The sequence below is a fragment of the Anarrhichthys ocellatus genome, unplaced genomic scaffold (assembly GCF_004355925.1).
Source record: "Anarrhichthys ocellatus isolate YVR2014 unplaced genomic scaffold, GSC_Weel_1.0 scaffold81, whole genome shotgun sequence".
Classification (NCBI taxonomy): domain Eukaryota; kingdom Metazoa; phylum Chordata; class Actinopteri; order Perciformes; family Anarhichadidae; genus Anarrhichthys; species Anarrhichthys ocellatus.
The window spans coordinates 641151-667634 of record NW_022280111.1 but is presented as its reverse complement, the minus strand read 5'-3'; the positions used below and the strand labels follow the sequence as shown (position 1 = coordinate 667634).

Here is a 26484-nt window from a genome sequence, read left to right as displayed (position 1 = left end):
TTTTTTTTTGTTGCAACTGCGCAGCCTTGATTAAACCCAGAGAAAAGCAAGTAATCCACAATACTGGCTCATATTTTTGGGATGTGCCACAAATGGTACACAGTTTGGCTCTGTGCTCAATGCCGTGCTTGACGGTATGTCAGCAGGTTAGTGTACATGGTTGCAACAAAGCATGATGTCGTTAGAAAACGGTGAGGATAGAAAACCATTGTATTTGAGTCACAGCTGAAAAACACATACCCGGCAATCTTTGAATAGCTCAGAAGGTCATTCAAAAAAGCTTATTGCTGTTCTGAAGATATTTCCAGAGTCCTTGAAGACTTTAGTAACTAAATTAAAAAATATTACACTGCCTAATAAAAATATCTTTTGTGTGTTTTGATAAAAGAGCAAGGAGATATGTCATGTACTGAATGACTACATAGAAATATATTCGCAACTTGAGAAACGCATTAAAAACTCTTTTTCATCGTGCAGCAGACAAAGTCTTTAAAGTTTCTGGAAATTCTGTTAAACAACAGTATGTGTTCTCAAACAACAATCTGATTTATCCAAAGACTGTAATAATCTTTTTTTGAAAATCAGATGTTCAGCTCTGTGGCTCAAATATAATGGTAATACATAAGGGGGCACACTGGGGAATATGGTGCCATCTACTTACTAAAATGTCATAATGTATATTTACATACATATTTCTAGCAGGATACTTATGCTGCATCAAAGATACCACATAGCACACATCCCATAAATGTGTAATCTGATGGGAGAAAAGCCTGTAGACTTGTTGTGGTCTTATAATGTAGCAAGATATCAGTGGTTACAATGCAAAGTTTAGGGATTGATAATCTAACCCTAATCCTTTAAGTACCAACTTCATACAAAAGTAAGATAATCTGTAAATAATAATATGTGTTGTAGACAAGCAGGCAGGCTGCCATGCTGAGTATCCTGGTCTACATTCTGTCTTGGACCAGACTGACCTCCGAAAAGGTCCATGTCAGCAGCTGAGGCGGGAGCGGAGACGGGCAGCGAGGCGGGCGCCGGTGCGGCTGCAGCGGCAATGGTAGCGGTGGCGGCTCTGGGCGCGGGAGGTGCAGGGGCAAGAGCCACTACATCGGCAGCATCAGACTCTCCCTCCGCTAGGAGAGCTTCAGAGGCTTCATCAGTGGCAGGCGGTGCTGCTATGTAGATAAACCCCGTAATCCGAACGTCACGACCCAGTCACAAACCCCGAAAGAGAGAAAGAGGAGGGGAAAAAAGGAGATAGGGAGGAAGACGGCAGTGTGAAAAATGAAAAAATAGAAAATAGTGCAAATAGCTTGACGCAAAGACATGGAGAACGTCAGGTAGAAAGTCAGGTTAAAAGCCTGCAGGAGTTTCTCCTGTACAGTCTCTAGCAGAGTGCTAACAGAGTACTCACCCTCAGCCAAGAGATCTACACAACAGACAGACAGACAGACAGACAGAGAGAGAGAGAGAGAGAGAGAGAGACAGGTGAAAGAGAATGAATGATTTTAAACTATAGAAATGCCCTGATGAAATTTAGACATATTTAATTTGCTGCCAACATTATAGAGAACAAGTCAGAGAAAAAAAGCAGACATGGGCCGATGTTTAAGCCCAATAAAGCTAAAAGCGCCTTAATTTACTTTAGAGTACAGTTGGACTGTGGCCATCTTCAGGCTACCAGTGGAGATGTGGGGCTAAACAGAGAACATGCCAAAGAGCAACAGCGGCTTTATAATGGAAAATGCTCTGCTATTCAAACCACACTGTCCAATAAAAGGCATCAGCGAGGGTACCACTTCTTTACTCTACTTTACGGAGTCATTTCAAAAGACCACAGTTAGATTATTTCAGCTCATTTACTACAAGTTCAACTTTATACAAGTGCCAACCATTTTCCAAAGCAAACCATTACGTTTTTTGATTTGATCTTCTTCCAGACTCTTCTCAGTAGCAATGGGTTTCCATTAATTTGGCTGTGATATAAAAATCGCTCTGCAGGGACGTCAACTCAGGGAAACTTTGGAAAATGGTCCTAACGTCAAGTAAAAAGGTTTGTAGTTAACGGAATGAAACATTTGATGGAGTTTAAGTCTATCAAATATGCCATGTCATCTATTGATATGTTCTTTTGTAAATACATTCAACTTTAGGCCACTCAATATCTATTTTCGGCCCCAGAAAATTGCTGAACTGCAGAAAAAGAAGCTGCAATCATTAGCATGTCCTGCGAACTAGCTTAATACAGCGTTTCTTCTGAATCCAAGCATGTCATTATCCTAATACATTGTTATGTAGAGTAACAGGTTACATTTGATAAAATAAACCCTGTTTACATCCAACACATCCACTGTGTTGTAACATTATTTCCCCACTAAGTGTTAACTGGTCTTGGATGCTAAAAGCATTTTCTCTTGTGACGTTTAAATTGAAAACATACCATTCGAAAATACAAACAAGTATGGAAAAGTATCATCAAAAAGTCAGCTGGAGACGTAAACCAACTCATTGAGTTAACGTTAGCTCAGTCAGCTAGCTACAGCTGACAAAATAAGCTAGCAGCAGCTTTTAAAAATTGGACGGTTGAAGAATTTCAAGGGTTAAATCTAAATGTGTGTGCAGCAACAGCAACTAAGGGGTCGGGGCCTTAACAACCAGGTTCTGAGGAAGCAGAAAGTTCTCACCTCCCCATCCAGTCATGGAAGAAGTCGCTGCTGAGCCCTTTGCTGAGGCCATGGGGTCTAGATCCAACAAGAAGCCATCATCAAGGGCACTAAACACAAAGAAAGAGAATAAGAGAGGGCTGCTGACAGAGGCAATCCATTTCTAATGCAATATTGATGCTGGGATATTGATGCAGCTCAGTCCAAACCATTTGTAGTATTCTTGAGTGAGTCTTACTTGGTGGTAGGGGTGGCGGTGACGGTGGGGGCTGGCGCGGTAGGGGGGACAGAGGGCGGAGGAGGTTTGGCAGGTGGCCCGGGGCGAGCAGGGGGAGGCGCACGCCGGGCCGGTGCGACAACAACAGCGGCAGCGGCCGCCACCGGCGAGCTGTTGTTGGCTGTCGCATCCTGCTGCAGAGAAAGGAACCTCGTTTACATGGTGCACAATGCGTTATGTAAGCTGATGTGATTCAACACATGACTTCACAATGAATCACTTCCTGTCTGTAGTAGAAACTGTAGAAAGTCAAATTACCCTCACTCTGCAAAGATCTCAATAACTCTGCTTTGACATTGAAAAGTGCTATAAATAAGTAAAGACCGCTAGATTATGATTATCATGAAATGTAGCTTACCTTAGTGGGCGACCTGCAAAAACAATGATAGCACATGAGTTAAAGAGTTTAATGATGAATGCTGAAACATAATGGCTGTTACTGAGATGGGAGGCAAAGTGACAGCTCAACTATCACTTTGGTGCTTTTCAGGCAGCCAGCATTCCAAAGCAATCACATTCAGTACACATCTGCAATTAATGGACCCACGCTGCACCGCTGAGCAGCAGCATCTCTGCCGTTGCTCCTCTTCAACAAAGCTTCGCTTTTAAACATTGCCGGCACAAAGTGGGAGCTGAATGTTTCTGAACGGCATGCGTCTAAAGCTTTGTGAAAGTCAGGGCCGATTGTGCAGTAAGATGATTACCAAGGTGAATGTGTTAGTAGTGGCATCAGCTAAAAGGCAAGGCTTGTCATTGTCCTGTATGACAATGACAACAGTGATGCAAAGGATGATAGGTCACAAAATGTGAGAAACATGTTAAAAAGAAAAAAGTGTTTTCAATAGAAAAGCTTCCTGAGCAAAATTACAGCCGTTTGCTCAGATGTCATTTCTATAGACTCACTGAAAACTGTAGAACTAAAAAGTATTTATCGATACATACAATGGTATGAATATTATTTATGTCCTTTTCTCGTTGACAGAGAATACTTACTTATCCTCTCTGAGTTGAGTAAAGACAGAGGAAATGAAACGTTAGAGAAGTAACAGGGAATAGAGAGAAAAAAACAAATAGAGCAGTCACTGCAGTAACGCAAAGATGAAACCGTCAACCCAGGTGCATGTTGGACTGCCAAGCTAACCTGAGCTAAAATCACGACAGATATGTCTTTCAGCAGGGCAAGAAGCATTCAACTGTATAATTACGGGATTATTGAAGCTTCAGCTCTGTGTTACTGCTGGTAAACGATTATAACAGGAAACAGCTTGCGGATATGTGTCGAGCTACTTACGGCTTCTTCCCCTCCAGCGTGTTAAGGTGGGTCTCCAGGGACTCCAGAAGACTTTCTGGGGCCTGTAGAATAATAAAGAGGGGTTGATACAACAGGGACGGTAAAAGTTGGGATTGTTCAGAGAGAGCTGACAACACTGATTAACAACCCACGAGAATAGACAGTGGACCACACAGTCAAATAGAAACGCTGAAGAACTGGGTCATGAGTTGATTGGCTGTGCCTCCTCTTGGAATCAGAGTAACCTATGCTGCACCTTTATCATACGGAAAGCTCGTGCTCAGGTTGAGGTCACAATGGTACATCTCCTTAATCGTCATCCTGAAAGATGATAGATGTCACCCAACTGAGGTGGGTGTCTTTATCTCGCTCGCGCATATACTGTAGGTGGCATGGCCCGCAGGGCGCACAGTATATCTAATAGATCATGCTCCTGGTGCACTGATAATTATCTTCCTTGTGCAGTTTTTCAGAATAATCTAATCAACATCTACTTGACAGCACTGAATCATAGACACCGACTCTATTCTCCAAGTCTCTCTGAACGTCAGTCCGTCACTGGGTTCAGATGCTAGACGCATTGTTATTTTCGGTGTACATGCTACCTCTCGGGTGAAAGTATCTTAAATTGTGATTTCAACTTTAACTTTTATGATAGATGGTACTAGAGTAAAATCTACGTGCCTTAAATTTTACATTTTGTCTTTGCAAATTCTTATACGCCAAACCATATCTATATGTTGGCCACAAATCCAGTCTGCTAACACAATACAGGTGCGTAGCTTTGACTCAAGCTAATCTGGCAACTCAAGCAAGTTGCTCAAGCAGGTTTTTACCAAAATCCATTGTCATGAATTGATGAATTTAATCGGTTCAGGAGATCCAACAATCCATCTCTATTTCAAGTACTCTACAATGCAAGTGTCATACATTCGGTATGCTGTGGTTCTGTTTTAAACTATTAGCTCTTTGCGGCCCAACAAGCCTGAGTTTAATCAGACAGCATTACAGAATGCTTTTCATGCAAGTCATTCATACTGCCATGTCACCTTTCTATAGACGTTAGTTATAGCTATAGAGTTTCCACAGCAGAACACAGTTCCTGGGACTCATTCAGGAACCAACAGGACAAATTAGCTTTCTCATTTTGGGAATCACTTATATTTAATGACCCAAAATTTAGGAAACACAAAAGGTAAAAAATAACCTTTACAGTGACTCTATAGCTGTTATAGAAACTCTTCAGCACAACTTGAGGATAACAATCTGTTGTGCCGCGATACAGTTGTTGAACTAAAACTATGTTTGGCTCAGAGATTTAGCAGCGGAAAACAGCCGCCTCAGCAGCATTGCTCAGCATATCGCAGCTTATCCAATAGGCTCTTCCAGTCACATCGTCCCACTTCATCGGAGCGCCCGATGTCTGTCTGCTGGGTGTACTCAGTGCACTGAAAGAGAGTTTAACATGTTGGCCTTCCCTAAGCTGTTTGCTCCCCAAAGCTATAGCTCTGTGCTCACTACTCACACTCTCAGTCTGAATGATCAATCTGCACCTCTGGAAGTGAAAAGAGAAGGAGGGCACAGGGGCCGTCAATCACCAAAACAACCACAGCTCATTGTTTGCACGGAGAATGGAAGTGCACACGAAGCACAGTTTGGATATGTCTCCTTTAGTGAATGTTATATTATTATCAATAATGGTGACCATAGCAGGAGAAAAAAAACAGATGACATTCACACGACCTGCGGCATGTAGCCGTAAAAAAAACTGAGGTATCCAGGAATAACAATTCACTGGAAATAATTAAATGTGAGGAAAAGCCTGAGTCGATCTTACCTGAGTGAGTTCCGGTATGTCATTTTTGTCTATTCCCACTTGCTGTAAAAGAAGAGAGTGACATTTCAGTGCAACAGTTACCAAACAGTACAAGATTCAGCTGCTATTCAGTCATATAGGCTACCTCAGCAATTTTGAAGAATTCTGAAACCCGAGTCATTCGTGTCAGGAATCTTTTGTAGATCTCCAGCCCGTCTTTACACTGGCTTCTCTTCATCTGGAAGAACTTTTCTGGAAAACAGAGAAATGTCAAGTGTGAGTCTTTATCTTCGTTAAATTAAAGAATAAGTCTGGGGTTATTCAATGTTTGTTCTTTCTGTCAACAAATCCCCTGAAACGTCCAAAACCAACACCGAATTGATCCTAATAATGCGCATTTTCTGCCATCACCACATGTACAGTATTTTTACCAGACACCACAGTGTAGCATAGCCGTACTTTTGAACGTTTTGGTGACATGTGGGCATGCTGAACTGCCAACTCAAATACACAGCACCACACTCCTTTAGCTCCACTTACACCACACCACAGTCGCTATGGGCTGCAGCTGCAGCTGCGGTATTGAGCCAATCACTCGACACATGAAATTGAAGAACGCATGTGGTGATTGGCTGCGAGGAAAACCATACAAATTGTCTTTTTCTGGATGCAAAGAGGATAGAATGCAGGCATCATATATCCGGAGAAGTTTGCAGCCCTGAAGAGGAGTGATTCCTTACCGAGCAGGTTAATGATGCCATCATTGTAGCAGGCATATAACTTTATCAGATCTTTGAAGAGGAGGAGAAAGCAGGCATTTATCACCCCATTGGTCAGTTCCTGTGCATGCACCTACGGACAGAAATAAAAGCCAGGAGGAACAGCACGATTAGGATTTTGAAGATGAACAGATGGAACGCAAAATAGCTTTTAAATGAGAACGAGCTTAAAAGAAAACTGTCTTTAATAAAAAAAGACAATGGAATTTTAGCAGAGGCAGATACTGTTAGGTTAATACTGATTTAATGTATAAGAACAGTTTGATTATATAGTCCTTCTATTTTTATGTATTGGAGATATACAGAATAGAGAATTGTATATTACACAGTGAGGAATAAGAAGGTGGAAATCCACCTCATTTATATACGTGTTTGTTTCAATGACAGAAGACATAATTAAATTCAACCCTGTGAGAATGGTCCTCAATGTGAAAGGGGGCTATAATTGGCATATCTTCATAGATGCTGCTCCAGCACTAAGCTTTGTTAAAATCCAGCAGGCAGCTTTTTTCTCCACTGTGATTATCCCTCGGCAAATTCAGTAACCTTGTGTAGTGACTTTGTTCCCTAATAGCGAGTCACTCACTTCAAAATCCAGCAGCGCGTCGATCTGGCTCTGCAGGGTGGGCATTCCTTTCAACAGCTTCTCCACTGACATGGTCCTCATCACTCCGTCGGCTCTGAGACCGGAGGGAGACGGAAAGAAATAGCACATGTGTGAACTAAGCAGCAGCTCTCAAGACAAAAAAGACTCAGACTCATATACTGTCTGTCTGGCAACACATAGAATACCTGTGTATACCTGTCACGCATCCTGTATTATCCACCAACGTGCCTGAGCTCTATTCTAAAGTTTGCAGTTATTTTTCAGTGCCGGCTTATGTAGCCAGAGGGACCTTGTGTCTGCCAGCTAAACAGAGCCGTCCACTCTGTGAGCAAGAGCAATAACCCACTCTGTATTCACCTCTGCACTTAGTGCACGCAGTATAGCCGTGCACTTGGCCCGACGCCGGGCTTGAGTCCATCCCATGCACTAATAGGACCCCAGTGGGATGTGTGTTATTCTGATAGATGTGGAGGGCAAGTAAGATGGGGGCATGTTCAGGTCTCGGGTAAACTAACAAAGTAAAAAATCAATAATAATGCTGAAATAGTCATGCAGCGCGGTGCCGTGAGAAATGAGAAACGGTACCCTTTCTTGACCCGGCCAAAGTCGAAAGCCATCTGTCTGTAGGCGAAGGCCTTCTCGTTGAGATAGCGGCTGTAGCGCCTGATGAATGTGGACATGTCATAGCCTGAGGAAGAAACACAGGAACAGTCTCCACTGTCAATTCAGTGCAGAGGGTTAGTGGGCTCTTAAAAAGGTTTACAAAAAAGTCACCCAAAAAAAAACGATTGTAAAGAGTCTTTAGCGTTTAGAGGTGCAAACACTCTGCCTGTGATAAATATATGGGAGACAAAATGTAATAAGTCATCTCTTCAACATTTTGGAAAATCTGCTTACTTATTTTTTGTTCCCGAGAGCTACATGAGAAAATTGACGCCATACTCTTGCCTGTACGCTAAGCATGGCGCTAAAGCTAGGCGCAGATTAGCTTAGCATCAAAATTTGAATTAGGTGGAAAAAATGCTTTTACTATCATCTCTAAAACTTGGTTCTGGAACTTAAAGTGTACCAAAACCAAGGCACATCAAATTATAGAATGCCATGAGTCTGTTAGCTTAGCTTAAAGACTGGAGGCACGGGGAGACAACTAGGCACTGTTGAAAAACAAAGATATCTAAAGCTTTAGAGATGATGGTAGTAAGGGGTATCTTCTCCTCTAGCGCTTGGCAAGAAGGCAAATAAGTGTTATTTTTCCCAAAACATTGAACTATGCTTCAACAATAAGGAGGACTTTAGCCCATGCTTAGATTGATACTTAAGTGTTAATTGTAATCCGGATTATGTAGTCTATAAAATGTACAATTTGGCTTCCTAAACTCTGCTGATACTCCATTCACCCTAGATAACTAAATGTCCATGACAACAGTCTGAGAGCCCAGTGTTTATCACCATGGAGATGGGTATAATTAAGGGGGAGCAAGGGATTAGGGGAGCTGGAACTGAGGGATGGATAGAGGAGTGATTAGGCTGGTTATAACATTCAAGCTCATTCTGCTGTCGCTTATTAAAACAGGTGTTAAATGTATTAAATGTAAGTAGGAGAGGGAGAGTGGAACACAACAATAAAAATGGGGAATTCATTGACAAAGGAAAGAATGAAGGGCATGAATTCGGGTTGAAAATGATGGAGGGCTGGGTAAGTCAAAGACAGGGAGGAAAGAAACAAAACCCACCGTGGGAGCCAGTTTTGTCCAGGAAGTTGCTGAGGTTGAACAAGCTGTTTCTAGATGCCAGGAACTGCAGGAATTTCTGCAGGAGAGAACAAAGGCACAGGGTTTAGTTCTCCGCCAGGCACTAAATGACAAACAGGGAAATGGCTCCAATTTTGGCTGAGGCAAAAAAATAGCTTAATTAGCATTCTCGATGAAACAGATTCAAGACGTCTCACTACAACACTGCGACGAATCTTTAATGGATAATACATATCGACGAAACTAAATTCAAAAATATACTTTCATCAACTGAGAAATAAGCAGACATTACAACACACAGTTATGAATGAACACTACATATCCCAGCAGTCATGGCTTGTTATATTTTCATGGTGATATTCAAACAGATGGCTCCATTTTAAATATAAAAAGGTTTGTTTGACGTTCACAGCCATCTCAAAGGGGCTGTTCGGCGCTTTCAGCGCTAAGCCTGTGAAAGTGCCTGCAGCAGAAAGTGGAATTAATATGAGAGGTGTGATTCTATACTCGTCCTTTTTCATCAGTGATTAGGGAGAAATCCAGCATTAAAGGAGCAACGCTGTAGCCTTCGTGAGTGGGAGGGTGTGAATAATGAATTAGACACATGAAGGGGACCAGAGAACACAGCATAATAAAGACAAACAGGCTCCCTCTGCAGCCCTGCAAGAACAAGCTTACCACAGTGACACACGTGGACATAAACGCATACCACACACACACACACACACATACAACACTGCTGATGCTTATTCAGTGGCTGCATTTACACAAAACGGAGCATACTAACATGAGGGAGGCTAAGGATGAAAAATACTCCCTGGAGAGATGGTGCGCTACCACGATACCTCCCCTCCTCCCACTGTCTACTTCACTTTCATTCTCTCTCTTCAGTCAATACTCACACTATCATCATTAGGGACACAACAACAGCAAAGCTCTGGCTTCAAAACAAACAGGTCTCAGGAGACCGAAGACACATGCAGTACTGTGTACATACATTGCCTCGTCTAACATAGTTTGAATCACAGTTTTGACTCTGTCCTCTTGAGCGCAAACATAGGGACAAATATCACTTCATCATGTTATTCACACACACACACACAGCTTATTTGTGAAACGTGTGTGTATCCCATAGTAGCTCATGGCACCACAATTGTTTCTGTATCGACTGCAGAGGTTAATTCTATTATCTTGATATTGCTAAATCTCTTCTGCTTTCCACCCAATGCATGCTGGGAAGGCGACCCCCTCACCCAATGATTTTGACTCGGGATAAGTATTGAGGGTAAATGAATAACTAATGAGCTCGGGCTTGATCTCACAGTATTCCTCTCTGTCTTCTCAGTCTCCATCAACTACAGCACACTCTCTCCGACTCTTTCCTATTGCAGAATACTTGCTCCTTTCTCCTGTATTGTCTATCTTTGTCTCTCTCTCTCTCTCTCTCTCTCTCTCTCTCTCTCTCTCTCTCTCTTTCTGTCTCTCTCTCTTGTCATCTGCAATTCAGTGGCAGTTAGTTTCTTTGATGGGCTGTAAAGGAGCATCTGTTTATCTCTCTGAGTTCCCCCTTGGTGCCCATTCAGAGCTTTCTTCAGCTGTCAGGACATAAATTGGGTCGGGGGGGTCAGCACCGGGAAGCAGGAGGCCAATCCCTTTGCTAATACCATGGCTGGTGCTGAGGTCAAAATGTACAACCATGCAGCAAACGTAAAAAATGTAAAAGGCCTTGTGCAGAGAGGACATGGGGGTGAAGTAAGGCCAGCTACTCATAACATTATGTTCTCTGTTTTAATTTTCGGCATTAATTGATATTTGGCCACTAGAGGGCAGGCACAAGCTGTAAACACAGCACTGACATATTGTCACCTTGTATAATGTAGTTCTTAAGTGATAGCACGCAGTTTACACATCCAGCTGGCAGCGGTGCAACATTAGCATTCATTTGGAGGCGTGTCTCTCTCCACCTGGTGAATGTAGGTCCTGTTCATTCACCTTTTTCCTCTATTTTGGTCTCTTCCAACTCCTAAGAAAGTTATCTGCATCCTTAGTTGCTAAATGCAGCTGTAGTCGCTAACTGTCGTCTGGCGTTTGTGGCTACGCAGGTAGCGTACATTACAAAACTCTGTCTTTTGACTCCATGTTTGTATAAAATATTGATAAGTGCATTTTAAAGGTTTTTTCACATTGTCTGTCAGCATTACATATATTTTTCGTATCAACTTGTTCCAGCTCTTCATTTAAAGCTATTGACAATTTTTTTTATGGATGCAGACATCCCATCATGGAGTAAAGTCCCTAGCTCAAGGGTATATGAATACTCACTCACTTCCCCTGACCGCATTTTACCAGACATTAAAACCAGCAACCAACAAAGGTACGTATTCAGGGTGTGTGTAGTAACAGTGCGTTGTCGCCTCACCTCGTTGCCAGTCACCATGAGGTGGTGTGTGGTGATCAGGGCCTTGAAAACCACCACCCAGCTGGCGTTGCCGACCCTCTCCATCAGCACGTCGGCCATCTGGGGGACATTCACATTGGTCTCCTGGGTGGCCTGGATCAGGTCTGAGAAGCATCGAGGAGAGGAGAGACAGAAGGTCAGATGGTGGATATTAGCAGGGGAGAGACTCGGCACCGGTACAGAGTGTGCTGAATCCCTTTTTATTCAAGCAATGACAGCAGATGGGCGAGAAATGACAAACAGGAGTCGATGCGGTGGTACTGGGTGTGGGCTTTGCTGCATTTCACAGCCGCACTCTCTCGCATCCTAATTTTCACTTTGATACACCACGAGTATTTCCCTGAGCAGTGTTTCCTCAAATGAGCAAAGCATCTGAAAAATGTAATGAGATATTTTCACGTGTTCCGTATTAAAACCCGTTTTAAAACCAGTAGTAAGGTGCTCATTTAATATCTGTCATTTTTTGAAAGTTTAGAAACATCTGACAGCTTTTGCAGATGTAAATGTCCGTGTAAATGAGTTAATCCCTCGTATTTTGACATCAAATACATTTTTAGTAAGTAGCATACTTATTGCAAGCAGGAAGGGCTAGTTTCTATCAACAGAGTTGCCTCTGGAGGATGCCGTTTTCCATCTCATTGAAATGTATTAAAATAAGTGCTTCACATTACACCACCATCGCCCGGCGTGAGTGAGTCACACTGACTACTGCTTCTCCCTGCAGTCAGTCATTGATACCAGCACAGGCAGAGGAAGAGTGGAATATTCCACAGCAGAGAAACTGTCGTGACCAAAAGGGAAGAAAGGATTGCAACGCGAATCACACTGTTGAATCAGAATCAGCCACACAGACAGACGGTGGTCGATGGAGTGGTGCAGAGGTAAGACCTGGTGTAATACGGCACCATCAGCAGATTATTGACTCTATAAATCCATGTATTTCATTCTATAATGATGAGACTTGTCATAATACAAGTGTCCTGTCAAACAATCTCTGGAAAGGTTAAGCTATTTAAGCAATCTGCTATGTTATGAAATTCACTTTATGGGGGAAAATACCCAGTCAGTGGCCAGACAAGAGTATGAGCATTTAACTTAAATCTGCACTCATCAATATTTCTCACTATGTGTAACATAACGGGTCACGACCCCACAGAGATCTCTCACTTGACCCTGCAGTTCCCCTCGGTTCTTTTGAAGCCTTTTAGCATCTGTAAGCTCATTATTTGGTTTTTACAGCTTTAACTGATTCACCGCGCTCATCAGCGTAATATACCCATCCAAAGTAGGCAGCTGTTCTCAGTGAAAAGAAACCGATGATCCCACCAAACAACAGACAGACAAAGTTAGCAACTATGGTGAACATAGTGGAGCGTTTACCAGCTAATGAGACAGATATTTCCCTCAACAGTCAGTCGGAACCCAAAAAAAGCTAAAAGGAGAGCTAATATTGGGCTTACATTTGTTGGGAGGCCAGAAACATGACTCTAAATATGATAATGCTGCTCCATGTCTGCTGGATATATTTATTGACATATTATTTGGTGACATGTCATTAGGTCATAGTATGATAATTTATTACAGCTTGTTCTGCAGTCCCGCAACTGTATCAATGCTTCTTTAATTTTAAAACATCAAGGATATGTGATGAAAATGGCTAATTTCCATTACTTGAACCACCTTTAAAATTGAATAATGTTACTATTAGTTATTGTTTATGCTCATGGAACACTAAGGAGAACAATCAACACTACACGACAACCATGATACATATACCCGCATAGCACTTAGTAATTTAACTGCTAAGTTGACCAAGAGAACAAGAGGACCAAAGGCGGCAACCTCCGAGTCTGAGAAGTGAAGCCAACGTGTAAGTGTCTTAAACTCTTATTCTTTCTACCGGACATCAGGGGGCGACTCCTCTAGTTGCAGACAGAAGTCAATTTCTATTGAAGTCTATGACAAAATGACTCTACTTCTCATTGATTTATTACCTCAGTAAACATCGTAAACATGAGTTTATGGTCTCAATCGCTAGTTTCAAGTCTTCTTCAGTACAGCATGATGTTCATTTAAAAATAAAAATACGTCACAGGGACTACGTCCACTTCTTATTCACAGTCTGTGGCTGACACCTAATAAAGGAGACCAATCTGTAGTTGTGTGTAGTATCAGCATCTGTCAGACGGCAGTAAAGCCTTTGTGAAGACTTGTCTATTCACTGGCAGATACACAAGCTGCCCTCCACAGTAAACCTCAGGGCATATCTCCAGAGACAGTTTGAGGAATGACAGGTGTAGGTGTGTAGTGATGGACAGAGAGGGACAGAGAATAAGACCGGCGTCATTGTAAACGCCTTGATTCAGCCGAGCAGGGCAGACGCAGAGCAACTTCTATGAAGCCCATGTGATTCATTAATGGTGTCATATCCATCCTGCATATTTACTGCCAGCAGACCGCCAGTCAGCTAAGAGGTGTCTAATGGATTTTCCTCCCTGGCTTAATATAGACTAAATGGCAGAACACCTCACACCTTAAACACTTTACACATGGCGCAATCTGTCACTCGTTAGAATGACATGGAGTAATATCTGGTTAGTTTGATTAAGTGCACTCAACTTATGAATGCATTGGACAAAAAACTGCACCGTGACAAAGCCAACAATCTTTAAAATCCTGACATCTGCCAAACATACCGTGAAGAGAAACATGGTACAGACGAAGCCACTACTAGCTTCTACTACCATACTACTAACTTTGTTCTGCTTCAGAGGACAACATTATAGTACCATATTTACCTGACAAAGAAATGTGGTTACGTTGCAGATTCAGATTAAAACATGATGCAATAATATTTATTAAACTTTCCAGCATAATAAATTGAAAGCTCAACAGAAGTTAAGGAGATTTAAATAGCCCACATTGTGCTGATAATGCCTCTCATTAAACTCTTTACTTGATGTACAAATTTGAATGCAGGACTTTTACTGTTCAGTATTTATAGTTTTATTATTAATACTTTTACTTCAGGAAACACATTTTGAGTAGGCCTTCTTCTTCTAAAACTGCCTTTACCAACATTCCCAGTTAGAGAAAGTAAAGCAAAATAGAATTCCCCTGGGGCCCTCAAATCACTCAATCCGCCCCTGAATAACACAACTAAGTCTCTGTTACAGCAGAGGTAGCTTCCAAACAAGGGTATTATTTGCTTGTTTCGACATAACCACCACGGTCCTATTAAGTAGAGCATGGATTTAATTAGTGGAGGTATTTTGCTGGCGGACGTGTTATTAGTGTTATAAGTTATTATCAAGTCTTACAGCGGGGAAATACAGTCTCACTCACGGGGGAAAACGACGCCCATTCGGAGCGCGTGGTTGGAGTATGTGCTGTTTGTTTACATTCCATTCATTATTATTTCTAACCCTTGTTAGATTTTTCTAGATTTGTGTGTGCCTTCGAATTTACTGAGCATCCGTAACATGAAAGGGGGACTCTATTTAGTATCAAATACATCAAATACTGACCAGTGATTTTCATACCAAAATGGTTGAATCATTTATTATGTTTCTATTACCATGAATACATCAAGTCCAATAGCCCACGGTGGATGTGGTTGGAAAGGGACTGCGTGAATAGTCATGCGAAAATGTATTCAAGGTCACTTTGCTTTGACCGTCATGCTACGTGTCTGCTCGGGCGTTTGCTTCCTCCATCATGCTTTCATCATGCGGTAATAATTGCTGTGCACGTAGTAAGGCAGCATGTACATACATACACACACACACACACACACACATGCAAATACATGCACGCACGCACAAAGTGAGAGGGATAATCCCTACCGGGCTGATGAGTCAGCAGCCTGCATCATCCTACGCTTTTCATCTCTCCGTCTCTGTGTGTCTCCTTCCCTGTCTGTCCGTCTGTCCGTCTGTCTCTCCGCCTGTCTCTCTTTATCTTTCCCACAGTGAGAGTGAGTGATTTTGCCAGACTGTGAGACAAACTGCACAGTCACTAAGATCTACATAGGTAGTTGACCTTAAATCTACTGTAGACCATGTCCTAATAAGAGAACAAAACGAAATTGAATGTACATGAGATTATAGCTGTAATTCGAGAGAAATTGTTTTTTTTTCTCTAATTATTTGCTGTTGCACTCCGCTTGTCAATCAAACAGGGGTTTCATGCTCAGATGTCGCTTTTCTTTGTCTGTTCAGCTATGGCAGCCATTGCCCCTCACGATTAACACTGCACACAGTAGGATCCTTTTGAGTGGTATGAACCCCATTGATAAAACATGTCATGAGGTCACTACTCTATGAATCACTAATGCACCAAACGGTGAACTGATATCCGTTAGTTTGAAAATGCGCTGGATAAAGTCTCGAAGAAAGAAGAAAAACAGTCTCTGTTCTGATTGAGATGCTGAACAGCAACTCAGCAGGATCTCCCGACTCACCCGTCTCTCCCCACCTCCCTTCTCAATTATTCATTATGTGTGAGTGTGAGTATGAAAAAGAGAGAGAGAGAGAGCAAGGCAGCTTGATATGTGGCTGTTCTCAAGCGCTAGCACACACAGGCAGTCACGCTGACTAACAATTACAGCGCTTGCATGCTTGGATCGGTATTCTGTATGTTGCAACATACAGCGAATTTGTATCATAAAAATTGTATTGCCTGTCAGTACTGTACTGCAAGAATAGTAAACTGATTTTGATGTGCAAAACTTTTCCCAAGCAAAGGAAAAATACCGCTGCCGTCTTAACATTGTAGAGTTAGGTGAGACAAATCTCAACCCTCCATATTTTCCAGGATTTGGTGATTCACTTAAAGCTTCACTCATCTGTGTTTTTATATTAACAACTAATGAAATGACGAAGTGTAATGTGACATCATTTGCTTTTAGTGATAAACCCAGAATTAGCCCCCAACCCTGCAGTTCCCCTCATACTTATAGAGCGCTTTCAGCTCATTCTTTCCTTTTTTACGACTCATTTCTTTTTTTTTTTACAGTTGTTTACTGTTTTGGTTCACTCTCACCAACGTCTATTGCTGCAGCAGGCAGGACAAATCTGTAAAAACCCACTGTACGCTCCCTGCCAAGGACCAAATGGCAGACAAAGTTAGCAACTAGCTGAACAAAGTGGAGCTTTCAGCAGCTAGCATTTAGCACACACAGCTAGCATTAAGGTGGAGACCAAAACAGCTAAAAGACTGAATGTTTGACCAGTCCAGACACACGACTCCAAATATAATACTAACATTGTGTACAACAAGCAACTGTTTACAATGCTGCTTGGAGTAACCTCAATTTTAATATTGAAGTTAAGTTGAATAAGAGACATTACTACGATTGGTGTAAACAAATAAAATAGTAGAGAAGATTAACAGCTTCAATAGGCCTCTACGCTGCACTTCTCAATGTAGGAGATTTACGGGTGTTAGAAATACGACAATATGACATTTTGTATCCTCAGTGACAGCGCACAGAACACGTCCTTCATAAAAAAGCCCGCAGACCTTTTTAGCTGTTGCGCAAGGTTATTCGTGCCATGAGAATTACAAACGCCTCCACATGTTTTAACCTTGCATTCTTATACACAGACACATACACTCGCTCCAGCAAGAGGGCTTGTGCACACACACAAAAACCCTGCCCTGCTCTAATTTACAAGGACAGCACCTGAGCCGTCATTGTGCGGCACAGCGAGCAAAGAGAGGGGAACCATTGGTTTGACGTGTTCACCTCCTCTACAGTGTGTGTGTGTGTGTGTGTGTGTGTGTGTAAAATGAGAGGGAGGAGATACAAGAGAAAAGCACACCTGTCTGAGGGGAAAGGCACTCGTTAATAGGCACACATGCAAACGTGTAGCGCACATCTACACAGAAAAGAAAACAGACACTTGCACTCCACGCTTCAGAATGCAACCACCTAGTCAGCCTAGTCAACCACCTAGTCAACCACCTAGTTTGACACAATGCATGCACAACATGCAGCCTCATCCATTTTGCATGAAATGTCAGGTGCAATTTTCCCAAAATGAAACGGTACACCACTACAAGCCGACACTGGGGGAGAGTCGCTGCATCAAAAGCAAGCAGCAATGAATAAATCCTCGAAAATATGTCCTATGTAGCCACAGCTTGTTATAGCTTATCACACCACACCAGAACACTATTGTTTTATAAAAACGATTAACAACACACACAGGAGTTGCATTCAAGTGGCATATTTGTTCGTAACAGTAAACATGGCCAGTGGGTTCGTGCTCTGCTTCTACTATTTCGATCTCTGGAGAGCAGCTCTGTGTCAGCAGATGTCACTGAGCATGCATCAGGGATACGGTGCCTTTTTTATAGTGTTTTTCTTGTAGCTGGGCTGCGAGGTATAAAATATGCTGCTTATGTTTATTAAAATGAAGGTGTTTGTCACTCAATGTAATCCTATGGCTCTTTTATGTGTTTTTAAATTGCTTTCTGTTTAGGTCTAGGGGAGAAGCACAGCATGTATGTGACTGCCGATACACAGACGGTACTTCTTAGTGAGACAGATTCATCCTTGGTTTTTGCTGTCTTTATCGTATTTACTGATAATAATAAAGAAAACATAAAATAATGCTGGACTTATCCTTTAACAAGACCTCAGACTTTCCCTTGCTTATTGAATATGTCAAAGTACACCATAGCTGTATACTTTATAAAGATGAGACCAAAGTACTAGATGAAAAGTCATTTTATGAAAAGTCATTTTAGGGGGACTGAAGCCCCCCTAAAATGTTCTTCAGCCCCCCTCCCCAAATAATTTGGCATTATTGGCTTTTTTTTTTGGTGATGTCATTAAATTAAACTATTGTTTCTCACATGGACAAGTTATTTATAACTCTAACATGCTACATATGTGCTGGTTTGTATGTTTTCTCCCCCTTCAGATTACAATCCAATAGCCATCATCATAGATATAAACTTTATTTATCCCCAGAAAAAAATTAGTTTGTAGCAGCAGCAATTTACAGAGTAAAATATAACTTATGGAATGCACAATATATACAGTACAATAAAATAACAAAGCAGATATTGAATTTGAAGGAATAGATTAATACAAAATAAGATAAATAGAATAAAAAATAGAAATGCACAGTATGTACCATGAATAGAGTGGTATTAACTAGTAACTAAACAACCTGGACAGTAGAGCAAGGATCACCAACAACAAGCAACAACCGTGTAGCGTTGTTGTAGTCATGTGAAGGACGATGATCTGGCCCGAGGTTTTTTATTATAAAGTCTTATTGCAGTGGGCAGGAATGTTTTTCTGAATCTGTCCTTGTGACAGCGGAGCTGGATTAGTCTGTTGGAGAAAGTGCTCCTCTGTCCCTGCAGTAGGTGGTGGAGAGGGTGGTCCGGGTTATCCAATATGGACATACTTAACGATATAAAGTTGACACTGTCAGGTCCATTCTCCATCCATTGTGTGCGGTCCCCTTAAGAATTAGGATTTAGGAGTGACGCGGATATGAAAGCTAGTTTTTCCGTCTTTCCTTTACAAGCAGGAAAATTATTTCTCTCTTTATTTGAGAAAAGTTCATATTTGTGTTGTCAAATTTCACTATGACCCTGAAATTGTGTCTCTTGTGTTATCATATGCTGAATGCAAGCAAAACTACAGAGCAAAATCACACTCTTTCTGATTGAACCAATCTATGAACTGTCTGAAACAATAGATATCCACAGCCATAAATGGGCCCCAAAAACAATTGCCGCAAACATGCCACTCCCCTTGGGGCTAAGCCCCCCCTTTCTTTGAATCCTAGAAACGCCCCTGTTGGGAACTGTAGTTTAGTTTGAGTCAATCCCACATGCACCACCCTCACTGACTATTTTACACACCAGCCGATAATAGTCCACAACAAATGCACTCCTGTTGGAATTGATTTGACATTTGCAAAAAAATGCTGTGCACACATAGCTGTTTTAAGAAAATCGTTGGTCTTTTTTAAAAATACATACTTGCGACCTGTTTTCAAAGATATCTTCAGTAGGAACCGATGGGTTCGGAGCTGAGTGCCAAAGACAGGGGAGGGAAAGCGGAATGTATTGATTGACAAATGCATTGTTGATTTTGTTGATTTTATTTATTGTTTCATTTGACAATAAGGAAATGATTGAACGATGCCAGACCTGTAAAGGCGTCCCTTCATCAGGCTCACACAGTCGAGATCGTCTACTCTCACACTGTGGACTCTGTGTGTGCTCTATTGACCTCAGCAGTGTCAGATAACCGTCACTGAACACCACATCAGGCTGCCCCGCAGCGCCTGCCACACCCAACAGCACCCACCGGACAGGACTCCGATTTCAAACAGCAGCCTTTAACACATCAATAACTGTAAGTGATATCAGATATACTGTGCGTGTGTGTGTGAGTGCGACTGAAGGCAAACTGCTATAGGCGCGCACGCACCGCAGGGCACGCATAAGCATATACGCAAGCCTGCATGACGCACATGCAACATCTTCCTCATATTTTTCAAAGATAGATTTTTCTTTTTTTAAATGTACCAAAAAGCATCAAAGGGGGCATGTCAAGGTGGTTGCCTAGGCAACAGTCTCTTGTATTGTCAGTGCCATCGAGAATGCAGTAAAAGTCCTTTGTAAACATATTCACAGTTGCAAACTCCCATTGCAGCAAACTGATAGGGGTCACCCAGTCAAAGCCAGATTCATGTGAGTCATAACAGCCTTACCACAGCTGGAATTCAACGCTGAACTCAGCAACACATTCTTATAAATATTCAGTAATATCTTTCACGCATTTATGTTATTTTCTATAGTGTTTTGTCTATATAGTCTCATGTTTCATATTGAGATTGAATAGGTGACTCGTAAACATGGAGATCGGTGTTTTCAGTCAGCGCTCTATGTGTAAGAGTGCAGAGTGCAATGCCAAGCTGCATGAGTGATGCCTTGGTGAGCTACATGGACCATGAAAGCACGCTGCTTATTTATAGCTCCTCTCAGCCTCGAGCAACATACAGGGGGAAAAGGGAGAAAAAAAATATACCCAGAATGCACTCTGTTCCAGCGTAGTGTACCACCAATGTGGTGTGGCAGCCAAACAAAGAGGAAGCCATTGAGATCCAGACACTGTGGAGGATGGAAGTGACATCTGAGGGGGGGGAAAGCTGGTGTCCCACACAAGCTGCTGCTACTGCTGGTGGACACAGATAGCAGCGTTGTCCTCATATAGACGCTTTGGCTTTCAGTGACATTTCAGTTTGTCTGCTGCGATGCAGCTCCTGTGCAGTCTGTGTGTGGGAAGAAAATCCCATGTTCGTTGGGTTTGTTTAAGATTAGAGAAGTGTGCCGTGTCCAATTTGAATCTTTCCTATTCATTTTTACTGGACTAAATCAATCAATCAATAAATATAACTGATATCATCATATTTCATGCTGCCTTCTCTTCCTCTTCCGCTATCTATTATGCAAGGGCACCATCACTGCATCCCTGAGCGTTAGGTGTCGCTCTGTCGGACTGTTAAGCTAGCAAGTCGCGTTAGCATGCGATAAGATAAGATTCAGAAAAAGACAAATAAACAAACGTTTAAAACCACCCAGATATTCAAATAAAAAACACTTCCTATGAATACTCCAGTTGTCCTACTAATTGCCTACAGCTCTATGCTAACCGTCGCTCTCAGACAAAGAAAAAAACATAACCTAATTGCAGCCACTCTTCTTTCTGAGCATCACCTGTCAAGCATCTTTTCCTGTGTAAGCTACATTCATTTCGTCCTCTCTAGCTCCCTTCATCCCTTGTAAGCTGTTCTCCTCCCATGAGGCTGTGTATCCCAACCTGTATGGAATAGAAAAACTCCGAGCTTGTGGCTTGTGTACTTCTGTTGGGTGGGTACAGGTTCTGCTCCGAGGAGACAGAAACATATATCACCCTGTATGCTGAACCAAATGATGCAGCCAAGACAAATTTTCTGGATTGCTGGGCTTCTTTTTTTTTTTTCTTTTTTAAAGGGACTAATCTGCATCTGTTTGGATGCTAAAATAAGTCAAAAAGGAGCACAGCAAGCTGCAGAACTATTACAATACAGCATGCCTTATATGCATGATCATTTTTGTGGTACAAGATATCCATTCATCTTGACCCATTAAAAAGGCAAAATATGGAATAAACTCCTGAGAACCTACTGAAAAGGTTGAAAACTATTTAAAGGGATCCAAAAGAAATTCGTAGATCCTCAGAGTCAGGTGCATAGATGAAGAAATGTTTGATCTGAGCTATTTCCAGGGGTGTCTAATGTTTGCATAAGTAATCAAATAATCTAAGTTAAAAAAAAAAAGCACCTCACTGTGCTGCAGGTCTAGAGGTCAGGCAATAGTCATGACTACCACTATCATATCATCATGAAAAGCGACCGACTGTTCCCCAAACAGTGAAGGTCCAATCACAGTCCCTCTCAGAGAGGCTTTCTCCAAACTTTGTAAAACTACCTAGACGTCTCCACAGGGTTCCTTGTATCTGGTGGTTCAGTCAGTGGAGGAAAACTTTTTTGCAGCGGAGTAATAAAACAGCAGGAAACCCGAGCCTCCCTGCATTATTGATATGCAGCCCGGGTGTAGACACGGACCTTCAACGTTTGAGCTGATGAGCTGCTGCTTACCTGCATACCAGGACACAGGACTGTTTACCTACATTTTATTCTGGGTGTGGCAAGCAGCATCAGCGTGTACATTCTGCCTAAAGTGCAATAAACCCCCCGCAGACACAACTGCAGTGTAATATGAATGGTGTTATCCTCAGACTAGCAGGCTCGAGGGCGTTGAGACCTCCGAAGAACATCAGAAAAAAGAACTGAGAGGCATGGCAAGAGGTGGGAGGAATTAAGGAAGGAGAAGCCAATCCATTTGAACCGACTCCTCAGATTCAGAGTAGATAATGGTGTGATAGCAGCTGTATGGGGGGTCCTTGTTCCAGCTCATTAATCTGGACACACACTGTTGGAAGGACAGTCCCCCTCCCACACCGTGTTTTACAGTAGAGAGGCATTCTGGGTCTTTCATGGACACCCGCTGTGAGATCAGCACTGCGGTGCATGCTGAGCCCTTTTTATCAACCTCCTTTCGCTTTCCGTTCACTGCGACTCGCCATTAGGCAAGCGCCGCACAGAATCATCGCAAAGTAGTAAGAAGGAAGGAGAGACAGAGGTGAGGGAGAGTGGTGGTGAAAAGACAGAGTGGGCGAGGAAGAAAAAGGGAAACGTGAGGACCAATTGAGGGAATAGATAGAGAAGGTGTTTCTTCTCTCCCTATATTGTGACTGATACTTAAACTGTGTGCAACATGCATTTTTTTCCAGAGCAGTTGCAGGCAAATTCGTTGTTTTTTTTTTACAATATGGGGATACAGAAGACACACGTTGCTTCTCACTGAAATTAGGTTTGATTTTAGACTACGGAGTACAAGGTGCAGGACAGATGATACTGCTACTTACACACAAACGAAACCACAGAACAAAAAGAAAGCTGAAAGAGGGTAGTGAAGACTACCCTGTGGCCAAGCATTACAAACAGCAGCATGGATGTAACCCGGACTCACTCAAAGCAGTAGGGATAGAGGTCATGAAGAGGGGAGGAGATACACTTAAGAAACTACTACAAAAATAAATAATTTGGATCTTCAAGTTAAAGGTCATTGCGAGTCCAGTCCTGAATGAAGAGCTGGACTATGTTCCATATCGGTATATGATAAGGAACTTGCTGAGGAATCATCTATAATGTACTATGTATATATTTCTTCTTTTTTTTTTTTCTTTCAATATGAGTATTTTTCCATGTAATTCTTTGTCATCATGAATGTCTGTGAAAGTTGTGTATCCTTTATGCTGGGCTTGCTAACATTAAAGACCTGATGCTTTGTTAGAATTGACCTAATTATGCTGCACCTGTGCCAATCATCCAGTAGTACCCTGATTACAAACACCTGGCAGCGTTTTGGTTATGACTGATAAGAAAGCTAAATACAAGTCAAACCCATCTCTTTTTTTGGTCACAAGATATTGCTTGTCGATGTGTGTTTGCGCAAGACGAAATGACGTTAAAAGGAGATCTTAGCCAGTCAAGGCCTATTTTGCTGATCTATGTCAATAAACCCCAACTGAAATGTTGCTCCTTTCTGTGTTTCAAGTCAGCGAGCCGTCATAAAGGCGTTGAAGATGTCCCGCTGCTGCCTGTTTGCACACTGGAAACCTGTCCTAATATACAGGGTTGTAACTGTGAAGCAGCATGAAGGAATAACTAGCAGCAGTTCCAATGAATATATCCACACTGACAGCATTGGGTCAGCGACTGGAGGTACATGAATGAATTTTACTTTTTTTGTTTTTTCAGGCATGCAAAAACAAATGTGAAAACTTTAACTTCAATGTTTTATTCATGCTAGGAGTGAAGACAGGATGTCCAAAGCTTCCTGTTGAAGCCTTTTCTGCCACGGCGTTTCCAGACTGACAGTCCAGGGAAACGACGGCTTCAGCTGCTGTTGCCAGGAGACATTAAATCCTTTCCACACATCTTGATACCTTTAAGCAAAAACACAATCTCGATATTTATAGACTGCTATAACAAGTTTTTCTTTGTTAATTGATATTTCCAGTGGCAACAGCTACTGCAACTTTAAGACCAGTGCTTACACAGCTGAGACTGTTCAGTTATGTAATTGTTTCTTGCAGAGATGGACGAGAAGTTTTGGTACAAACAGAATAAATAAGTGAGTTATAATGTGTTAAATAGTGAGCTGTCTCCCTGTTTCCAGTCTTTACGCTAAGCTAAGCTAACCGGCTGTAGCTTTATATTTACCGTGCCTGAGTGTTGTATCGATCTGCTCATCTAAGAGAGCTTATACGCCCAAAATGTCTAACTATTCATTTCAACACGATAGAAAAAATGTTAAGCTGTATAACATTTTATAGTTTTGCACTTACCTGGATTGGCTCTACTAACTGTGCAGCTGTAGGCTGTTACAGTACGTAAGCAGGGCTGATCGATAATTCAATACGATAATTCATAATCTTTCGATGGAATCATATTGTGATGAAATCATTATGTAAAAATGTACAGCATGTACAGAGATATTGTGATACACAATTGCATCGTCCAAATTGATAACAAGCACACAGTAACACAAATCTCTCAGAATAACTGATTATTCTGCACTGCCGTTCTCAATTAAATAGGAATTTACTCAGTCATTTTCATTTGTCAAGTATTTAAGAGTGTACAACACCATGTTTCATATAGACTATGTATTTATTGATTTGCCAGAAAACATCTATATCGTAATTGAGATATATGACCTAAATCGTAGACGATTATGTCCATATTGCCCCACCTTATATGTAAGACAATAAAAGTATCAGATAGAGACTTTGCAGAAAATGACTTGAATGCTTAACATGTGCCGCTAACACACATGCAACTTTACTCCTCCCCTCCTCCCATTTCAGGGAGACAGTCCGCCTCTCAAATATGGCAACACAGTGATGGTGACTCATGTTGTGGCAACAGCACTTTAGCAGTCAAAAGGGGACTCTATATGCTGTTTGTGTTTCTCACTGCTTATCCTGCTGCCTCCTCCCCCCATTGCCAAACACACACACACACACACACACACACACACACACACACACACACACACACACCCACCCACCCACCCAGCAGGTCGTGTATCCTGCATTTGCTCTGAGCAGAGTATAATCACATCTCTGTGTTCAAAAAACCCGTTAATTGGAGTGACTAGATTGAGAGCGGCAGCAGAGCTGGTGATAATTATTGCAGCCAACACAGATAGAATCTGAGCCATGAACAATTTCCTTATATGATAAAAAAAAAATGTGTGTGTGGTTTAAACACAGTGGGGGAGGGCAAAATGATGGCACAAATTTTTGGAAAAGATAACCCTCAAGCTATGAAGTCTCTTAACAGCGGGAGGATTAAGAGGTTGGGGCAACATGAGCAGCAGTAGAGAGAGATGGAGGCTATTAGGAGAAGTGGTAGTTGGGGCCTGTCTTCGGAAACAGAGCCATCTTCGTTTGGCAGACATTCAAACCCTGTTACACTGGTTCTATAGCTGCGGATACCCTGCGTGTCCTCTGATCTGGGCTCCGGGTCCTTTGGATTCACGCCGAGAAGCAGCTCAAGAGGAATGCTGCCTTCAAGTGCTCATTTGTAAGCGCCTATATTTCTGAGTCAGGAGAAATCGGAAATGGAGCTTGTCGCACACTCAGTCGCCTCGTGGTGGAAGTGATAACAAAAATGGGCCCATTGACCAAAGTGATCATTTGGCAGCTGTTGTTTTTAGGTGAGGAATCAAGCAGCACAGAGCTCCACTGTCCTGCAGCAGCAGAATGAAGCTCTCAGGCACGTGCATCCCCATGACGAAAAGGGGATCCACTTGTAAAAACACGGCACTACAAGTGATACAAAATTTGAAGGTTCCTTTAATTTACAACACAAATGCTTTCATGTTACGGCACAAAACAGAAAGAGGGTACGGTTGTTAATACAAGCATTACGCTTCCCGATTTTGTGTCCCTGACAAAAAACGCCAATCTTCTTAGCAATGGTCTTCTTTGTTCGCAGTAATTATCCTAATGCCAGCCCATTCAGACAGCTGACTCACAGCTGCACCTCCTCCTCTGCCTATCCAAAACAAAGAAAGAGACACTCACTTGCATCCTCATCCAAAGTCCTTTTTTTTGGGGGGGGGGGGGGGGGGGGGCCCCCCCTCAACGTGGGGCAAACCCTCAACAGCTATTGTGTCGGGGAGG

General features: G+C 42.1%; 1 protein-coding gene across 12 annotated transcripts in view; it reads right to left on the bottom strand.

Annotated features, from left to right (window-relative positions):
* The window catches only part of snap91a (synaptosome associated protein 91a), a 45763-nt gene that overhangs the window by 13894 nt on the left and 5385 nt on the right, over positions 1–26484 (bottom strand). For 8 of the 12 annotated variants that reach the window (XM_031874513.1, XM_031874507.1, XM_031874515.1 and 5 more), the window contains exons 2-15: positions 11610–11752; positions 9173–9248; positions 8025–8127; positions 7419–7512; positions 6794–6905; positions 6199–6305; positions 6075–6116; positions 4238–4299; positions 3940–3948; positions 3305–3317; positions 2908–3080; positions 2691–2779; positions 1421–1435; positions 981–1181 (exon numbers count right to left, since the gene is read on the bottom strand). In XM_031874513.1, coding sequence (XP_031730373.1) covers positions 981–1181; positions 1421–1435; positions 2691–2779; positions 2908–3080; positions 3305–3317; positions 3940–3948; positions 4238–4299; positions 6075–6116; positions 6199–6305; positions 6794–6905; positions 7419–7512; positions 8025–8127; positions 9173–9248; positions 11610–11752 — 1239 coding nt within the window. The remainder of the gene's footprint in view (positions 1–980; positions 1182–1420; positions 1436–2690; positions 2780–2907; positions 3081–3304; positions 3318–3939; positions 3949–4237; positions 4300–6074; positions 6117–6198; positions 6306–6793; positions 6906–7418; positions 7513–8024; positions 8128–9172; positions 9249–11609; positions 11753–26484) is intronic. The other 4 variants (XM_031874510.1, XM_031874509.1, XM_031874511.1 and 1 more) reach the window with 4 other exon arrangements.